The 8,602-nt window shown below is 51.5% G+C and overlaps 1 protein-coding gene across 1 annotated transcript; it reads left to right on the forward strand.

Annotated features, from left to right (window-relative positions):
• Nucleotides 1-2,217: 2,217 nt before the first annotated feature.
• Nucleotides 2,218-5,486, forward strand: RPL18A (ribosomal protein L18a). Its single transcript, XM_080676085.1, has 5 exons — nucleotides 2,218-2,317; nucleotides 3,609-3,788; nucleotides 4,379-4,508; nucleotides 5,069-5,178; nucleotides 5,341-5,486. The coding sequence occupies exons 1-5, from the start codon at nucleotides 2,300-2,302 to the stop codon at nucleotides 5,431-5,433; spliced, it is 531 nt and encodes a 176-aa protein (XP_080532211.1). The 5' UTR covers nucleotides 2,218-2,299; the 3' UTR covers nucleotides 5,434-5,486.
• The last annotated feature ends 3,116 nt before the right edge of the window (nucleotides 5,487-8,602 follow it).

Raw genomic sequence — 8,602 nt, forward strand, 5'->3', positions numbered from 1 at the left:
TATAAAGAACTCTTACAATTCAATAATTTTTAAAAACCTCACTTAAAACAGGCAAAGAGCCCTGGCTGGAATGGCTCTGTAGATGGAGCATGGGCCTGTGGACTGAAGGGTCCCGAGTTCATTTCTGGTCAGTGGCACATGCCTGGGTTGCCGGCTCGATCTCTGGGGGTGGGGATGGGGGTTAGGGGTGCAGGAGGCAGCTGATCAATGGTTCTCACTCACATTGATGTTTCTCTGTCTCTCCCTTTCCCTTCCACTCTCTCTAAAAATCAGTAGAAAAATATCCTCTGGTGAGGATTAACAAAAAAATAAAATAAGGAAAAGCAAATCAAAACCACTTCCACTCACTAGGAATGTTACAATAAAAAAGACAATAAAGTGTTGGTGAGGACGCAACGTTGGAACCCTCATAGATTGCTGACGGGATTGTAAAATGATGCAGGCATTTTAGAAAATGGTATGGCAGTTCCTTGAAAGGTTAAACATAGAATTACCATATGACCCAGCAATTCCACTCCTAGCTATATATACCCAAGAGAAATGAAAACATATAACTTTAAAAAAGCTGACTACAAGCCCTGACTGGTTTAGCTCAGTGGATAGAGCGTCGGCTTGCGGACTCAAGGGTCCCAGGTTCGATTCTGGTCAAGGGCATGTACCTTGGTTGCGGGCACATCCCCAGTAGGGGGTGTGCAGGAGGCAGCTGATCAATGTTTCTCTCTCATTGATGTTTCTAGCTCTCTATCCCTCTCCCTTCCTCTCTGTAAAAAATCAATAAAATATGTTTTTTTTTAAAAAAGCTGACTACATGATAGCTAAGACACAAAGATTTGCATGCAAATGTCATTAGCTCATTATCTGCAATAGCCAAAAAGTGGAAACCACCCAAACGCCCATCAACTGATGAATGGGTAAACAAGATATATTTATACAATAGAATATTATTCAGCAGTAATTAGAAATGAAGTACTAAGCCATGCTCCACCGAGAATGAACCTTGAAGACGTTAAGTGAAAGAAACCAATCACAAAAGACCTCCTTTTGTCTGGTTACAATAACGTAAGATACCTGGAATAGGCAAGTCGGTAGAGGCAGAAAACAGATTCCTAGTTGTCTAGGGTTGGGGAGGGGCGGGGGTGATGGAGGGACTGCTAACTGTGAGGGGCTTCTTTTGTGGATGCTGGAAATGTTCTAAATTTTACGGTGATGGCTGCACAACTGTGCATATACTAAGTATATGAATGTGTCTGGGAATAAATGGTAGTAAAAGCCAGTGAATTGTATGGTATGTGAACTATGTGTCAATGAAGCTACTAATTACTTAATTAGGAAACGAAAAAGAAAAATGCTAACTGGGCTCAGTTGTCACCTTCTCCAAGAGCCGCTCCCCCCCCACCCCCCGCCTCCGCCCCAATAAACCGTCCAATTTATCCTCTTTCCTCTGTTTTTCTTCACAGCCTGAAATCGTGAGGTTTTTGTGGTTCTTTCCTTTTCCATCTTCTGGTCTCTCCTCCAGGAGAGTCTCTTTTTGCCAGAGCCTCTCAAAGGTGGGGGCTGCACCTACGTCAGTTCTAGCGCCCCCACTCCCTCCCACCTCCCCCCACGATGCCCCAGGATCTGTAGTGGAGGCAAGGAGACAGGGTTTGAATTTCTGCTACTACGAAACACAAACAGATCCCCATAATAATAGTAACAACTAGCATTCTAGTGCTTAATGAATGTTACCACTTGTTAATTGCTCTGTGTCTGGCGTTTTACATGGGTTATTGGCACATAATAATTTGTCTAGGAGAAAAACAGTGATATTATTCCCATTTTACAGATAAGAATTCTGTGGCTTGAGACCTCCGTAACACACCTCCTGGAAAGGCGCCGCCATCGTATCATAAAATCACGCCCACTCTAGATCTGGTTCTATTTATACTTAAGCTGGGGGGGCGGGGGGGGAAAAAGGGAGGGGAAATGAAAACGCTATAACTCGCCACAGACGTCTCTCCGGGTGCCTACCACTCCCGGCGTGCTGCGCGCGCCTATGCAACCCTACGGCCGCGGCAAACAGGAGGGGCTATCCGCGTTGCCTCTTGGGAGTTGTAGTCTAGTCGCAAAGGTAGACGGGGCTGTAAAGAGATTGGTGTATCTAGAACCAATGACAAAACAGATCTGGTTGAGCGCGGGGCCAAGAAGCCAATGGACCCGCGGCTTCGAGAGGGCGGGACTTCCTGTAATGAAGTCATGGTGAGCGGCTGCGCGAGAGTAGACACTTCCTTTTGTGGGTGGTGGCGAACGCGGGGAGAACGCCATGAAGGCCTCGGGAACGGTAAGGCGGCCGCGACAAGGGAGGGGGCCGGGGAGCGCGTCGTGGATCGAATGGGGGATCCAGGAGGGGTTGTGGGCCGAGTCGGTAGTGCGCGCTCCCGGATGGGACCCGTGCGGTCGCGTGCGGCTGCCCTGAGGTGCAGTCAACATGGCGGCCACTGTGGGCGCCGCGTGGAGAGGCCGGTTCTTGATCCGGGCCCGTTCGAGGATCGCGGGGTCGGAGGCCGATTTTTTTTCCAGCGGGGAGGACACGTTGCACGTTGTGGAGGCTCGTGCTACCAGACCTCACTGAGTCTCCGAATCTCAGTTGGATAGTGAACGTGATTCTGGGGGAGGCAATAGTGTTTCCATTTTTCCCATTATGGCTGTGAGAAGTAGAAGAAAGTTATAAACCCGAATTGACGAAGAGGTTGCGAGCCTTATCGCTGTGGCAAGTGCTGGGCAAAATCAGAGGGCGCTATGATGCAGAGATGGGAGAGTGGGTCCTGGGGAAATACGGGGGGGGGGGGTGTCATGTACAGCTCTCCAGCCTCAGTTTCCAAGCTGGGAAAGGGATTGCGTCGGTTCCTTTAAGAACGGGTGATCCGCGAGGTTAATGTGGCAGATTCAGAGATGGAAGTAGGAGCCGATCTTGCAGTATTTGGGGCTATCTTCTACTGATCTTAATAAAATGATGGCGAGTCCTTTAGGTGGGTGGCTCTTTTCTACTATATCGCAGGGCTTCGATTTGGCAGACATCTCCCCTTAGCATTCATGTAGACAGGGAGCTTCTGCTTGGGAACCCAAATCTCCTTGGGTATCTGGGGAAATTCGGGCAGCTACAAGTTGCTGGCAGCAGTGCAGAGAACCCAGGGCTGGAGAGGGAACTGGGTTCTTGTTTTGGTACTACCTGGAGTGGGCTGTGAGATCCCAGGCTGGTTAGTGTCTCTGAACCCCAGAGTGAAAGAGAACTTTGGCAAGATGTTTGTGAGCTGCAGAGATGCTGTGGACGAAGAAGGTTGCCGGATTATTCTGAGCCTGAGGCTGCAAGTCTAGGCCTCCATTTTGCCACAAGTATAAAGAGAAAGGGGAGAGACAGTGAGGTTGATAGTCCTGCCCAGCTTTCCGGCGCCAGGGCAAAGGACACCCTGCCCTTACTTTTATGGGGAAGGCTAGACAGTGGTGTGACCCACAATCACCTGGATTCCACATGGAAGCCCAGGGGTGGGACATCACAAGTCTTGGGAAAGAGAGCAAGGCATCTCCACAGTTGCCTGGTTGCTGGTCCTACCTCACCCCTGATTCTGTTTCAGCTTCGAGAGTACAAAGTGGTGGGGCGCTGCCTGCCCACCCCCAAGTGCCACACACCACCCCTCTACCGCATGCGCATATTTGCACCTAACCATGTTGTTGCCAAGTCCCGCTTCTGGTACTTTGTGTCTCAACTAAAGAAGATGAAGAAGTCTTCGGGGGAAATTGTCTACTGTGGGCAGGTATGGAGTGTCCAGGACACGGTGGGGTCTGGAGTGGGTTTACACCTCCCATGAGGCAGCCCTGGCCTCACAGGGTTATGGCGCTTCAGAGCCCCTGGTCCTGTTCACAGGTGTAGTTCAGGCCCTAGATCAGAATGGGATGGGTGAATCAGTGCTCTTTTAATGAGAAAGCCCAAGGCCTGGGGATGGTGTGTGCTGGGATATCTCAGCTGAGGTCACCACCTTCCCTGCACCTCATCTGTAAAGGGAAAAAGGTGTCGTTGCCTGGGCACATTGCCATGATGGGCACTGGACTCTTCATCATATGGCTACACTGGGTGGCAGCTGGTCTTCAGCCCAGCTGTTTGGAGAGTTGCGTTTGGGAGGAGTTAGGACCTTTGCTGGTCCCCGTGAGGAAAGTGGTCCGGACTACTCTGCACCCCCCACTTTTGCCGTGGAGATGTCTGTGAACAGCAGATTGCCCTCAGATGTCTGAAGGTTCAGGGGCTATCCTTGGGACAGCAAGGGTAGAAGTATTGGCTCGGTGAGGGTAGGGGCTGGGGTGGAGGCCCATTTACTACTCTCCCCTCAGCCAGTCTCCTTTTTGGCAGGTGTTTGAAAAATCCCCCCTTCGGGTAAAGAACTTTGGCATCTGGCTGCGCTACGACTCCCGCAGTGGCACCCACAACATGTACCGGGAGTACCGGGACCTGACCACCGCAGGCGCCGTCACCCAGTGCTGTAAGCTGTCTTGTGCCACAGCCATGTCCTTCCTTTTAGACTCATCCTTGACATCTGCAGCTCAGTCTGATACCTCCCCCCAGACTGAGGCAGGACAAATGCAAGAGCCTTTTGCGGGTGTGGGGAGTACCAGGGATGGTGATGGGTGTTTGCTTAGGGGGTAGAAATGGGGAGGATATCCCAGGAACACCTTTTCCTGGAACCTGGCAACAAGTGGACTTTTGGGGCCAGTCTCTGGTATAGACGCAGCTCCTACCCATAACCGCGTCCAGCCCCTGTCCAGTATTGGGACCTGTAGTGGCCCAAGATGCTCCCAGGTTGGGCCACCTATCGGCTGAAACCCAAGCACCTAAACCCAAGAACTGCTGTTTGTTGTAGCAGCAGTTGAAACAGGTGCTAACAGCAAGTGGATCTTGTCGCCTTTGGGGGCTGTGACTGTGCCCCTCAAAGTGAATTGGAAGGTTCTACACTCCTGGTGGTCAGAGTTGGGTCTCCTAGGCAAGCACCTAATGGGAGTTTTGAGGAACACCCAGAGACCTTAGTGCCTGTTCACCCTGCAGACCGAGATATGGGGGCCCGGCACCGTGCCCGTGCCCACTCAATCCAGATCATGAAGGTGGAGGAGATTGCAGCCAGCAAGTGCCGCCGACCAGCAGTCAAGCAGTTCCACGTGAGTACACTGGGCCCCTGCTGGACTGAGGGGGGCTCCCCCTAGCCTTGGGTCTGACGCAGGAGCCCAGTGGGGCATGTCCACACTTCTGTAGACCTTTCAAAGGACAAGGTTAAGAGGCTTCCACCCCCACCCCCCCTCACCTGCCTCTCTTTGTCATAGGACTCCAAGATCAAGTTCCCGTTGCCGCACCGGGTCCTTCGTCGCCAGCACAAGCCACGCTTCACCACCAAGAGGCCCAACACCTTCTTTTAGATGCAGGGTCTCGCCATCCCTTGGTCTGCCCAAATAAACTCTTTGGAAAAATCGGGGTGCTTACACACACTTGTTCTTTTTTTGCACACCCTGCAAAACTCAAACGGGCACAGCCAAGCTAGCTATGAGTTCTCTGCTCTGAGAGGAGTATTCTAGCTCAAGTGGGGCCCAGACAGCAGGACCCTCAGAAGGGGTGGTGGGAGTCCCAGGAATAGCAAGGGTCTCACCCCCAATCTCTCCTGCCCAGTCAGTTCCTTGAGGCTTTGTCCAGGCAAGGAGCTGTCATGGGTGGGGTCCTAGTGTGAGGGTCGAGTTTTCAGCCCTATCAGGCAGCCCTCTGCTGTGAGCTTTGAGGTGCATTGTAGAGCACAGGCTTGGCCTCCCAAATCTGTGCCACAGGCCTCCATTTCCCCCCATTCTGGTGGTGAGATGTGGCAGCTAGACCCTGGGGGAAATCAGGATAGTTAGGCTGGTTCTACCTGGGACCTCCCTTCCTGGCCCAGAACCTGGTTCTTGGTTCCAAGATCCTTCCAGGTTGTTTGAGGGCATTTGTCTCCAGGAAACCACTTAAAAGCCTGGAAAAAATGTAGGTATGAAGCTAATCCCACCCTGGCTGAACCCTCAACAAGGAGTTTGAGACAGAGGCCTTGGGAGCACCTGTTCTTAATGTGTCAACTTGATTTCTCTGAGCACTGGTGTCCAGGCCACCTACCACATTTACTCAGTCAGCAATGCTCAGGGTGCAAGCACCAGAGGCGCAGGCTGGGCAGGACCCATCATGGATCAGGAGGGAGCCCAAGCACAAAAAGGCAGAATGCCAGTCCTGGGCAGGGAACACAGCTACTATCCCACAGAAGGAGGGATAGTGTGCAAGAAAACCAGGTCACTTCAACCCACCTGTGGAGAGGCCAGATCCCCAGGCACAGCGTGTGCATAGCCCCCATTCTCAGGCTAGAAAGGTCTGAGTGGGGTCCCAGGTTTCCAAGGCCCTCAGAGCTGCTTTGCTGAGTCAACAATGTTGGGCCCTCTACCTGGGCTGTTCTCCACAAATTATCACCTTGTCCGCCTCTCAACCATATATCCATTCAGATGATTTAGCTTTCAACCCCTACCTGACAGGGCTGGAACCACATCTCACTGTGCCCAGCAGAGCTATAAGTTTGTGGGTATCCAGAAAAGGGCAGATGGCCAAGGAATATTCCTCCTCCTGTGTGTGTCTGCAGCACATGGGATAACTTAAGTTGCTGGGCCAGGTACTTGATTTGGGCACTGCCAGAAGACCCTCCATAGATGCATCTATATCCAACAGCATTAAGGGATCTTGGCCTGGCTGGTGTTGCTCAGTGGTTGAGCTGTTCAATTCCTGGTGAGGGCAGGGTTGTGGGACCCAGTAGGGGACATGCAGGAAGCAGCCAGTCGATTCTCATTGGTGTTTTTATCTCTGAATTCAAATACATATTTTGAAAGGATCCTGGTTTTCTCCAACTTTGCCAGCACTGGTGGGTTAGTAAACTGATGGCTGCAAAATTTTAGGATTGGCTTTCTATAAAGCAGGTATCTTCCCCTCACACAACACAAATTAAATTCATTTGTATGATCTTGGCTCATTGGGCTGCTAGTTATGGATCTGTATTACGGATTTTTTTGGGGGGGAGAAAAATCCATGTTGCCAACACGTTTGCCGTGTGGATTTCATTAACTTACTGTGGTTTCTAGCAAAAATTCCTATTTTCCCCAAATATTCCTCTCTCAGTAATAGGTTCTCCATATCTAGATGCCACCCAGAAAGTTTCCCAGCCTACCTTGCAGTTAGGAGTGGCCATGTGATAGTAGTGATGTGTGCCACTAACAGGAAGTACTCATACAGTTGGAATATTGCCACAATGCCCAATCCTCCAACAGCCATACTTGGACACAAGCCACACCAACAAGGTGGGAAGAGCTTGGGTAACTGATGCTCTGGCTGCTAGGTCGCTCCTGATGTGGCCTGGAGGTGGGCCCTGTTGGCCGTGCCTGGAGCAAGTCACTGCCTACTCTGAGCCCTAGGTCCTTTTATGTAAAGTGGGAATGGTGATCCTTCAGTTCTGGGGATGGGAGGCTTCAGATAAGCTAGAAGTTGAGCATCCAGGATGTACTGCCAGGAATGTGGAAGTTCATCCTACAAAGGCCCACTGGGCACCTCATCTCCACCTTGGGTTCCATTGAGGCCTCATCCATATTATGGCCTGGGAACCAGTTGGGAGGGCTTTGCCTCCACTAGCCAAGGTGTGGGGCCAATCCCATTATTGAGGGGCCTTGAACTGAGGATAGTAAGCCCAGCTCCCTATCTTCAACCTGCTCATCCACCCACCCTGCCATTTGCTCATCCTCTTACTACCGTGTAACCACCCACCTGCCAATTCCCCTCAAACCCTGCAAAGAACAGCTGGTGGGACACTGGCTGGAGATGAGGGCCACTGAACAAGGGTGCTGTGCCGGAACCACCCAGAGCAAAGGCCGGAATTAGGAGGAGGTGGGGCCCGTGAGGCAGGATGGTCCTTGGATTGCTGACACCACTGGTCTGCTCAGAGGACGACAGGAACCCAGTGCACCCTTCCCATGGCCTCAGGTGCTGAGGCATCCCAGGACCCATTCCTGGGCATGTCCAGGTGCCAGGTGTGACGCCTGGGCAAGGCTGGGAGCCCTGGAGGAAAGAGACAGAACCCCTCCTCCCTGACCCACCCTGCACCCAGCTCCTGAGTTAGGTACCATGGGTAGGTACCAAGACAAGAACAGCGGGGGCCCCAGGAGACCCAGAGACTTGAGAATCAGGATCATAAGGTTCTCAAGATTAGATCCTGAACTTCAACTGGATGCCCCTGGGCTCTGGCTGGATAGCTCAGCTGGTTAGAGCATCGTCCCAATAAGCCAAGGTTTCAAGTTCAATCCCCAGTCAGGGCACACAAGAATCAACCAATGAATGCATAGATAAGTGGAACAACAAATCTGATGTTTCTCCCTTCCTCTTTGTCTCTAAAACCAATAATAAAATAAAAAAAGAGACTAGATTCCTGGAATCTCAGTGACAGCACCAGGGGTAATAAAGGTTTGCTTTTACTGAGTGCAGGGTACAAGTTCAAGGACCCAGCAGATCATGCTGGAGCAAGTAGCTCACAACCTTTCACTCCTG

Source organism: Plecotus auritus (genome assembly GCF_963455305.1).
Source record: "Plecotus auritus genome assembly, chromosome: 6".
Taxonomy (NCBI): Eukaryota; Metazoa; Chordata; class Mammalia; order Chiroptera; family Vespertilionidae; genus Plecotus; species Plecotus auritus.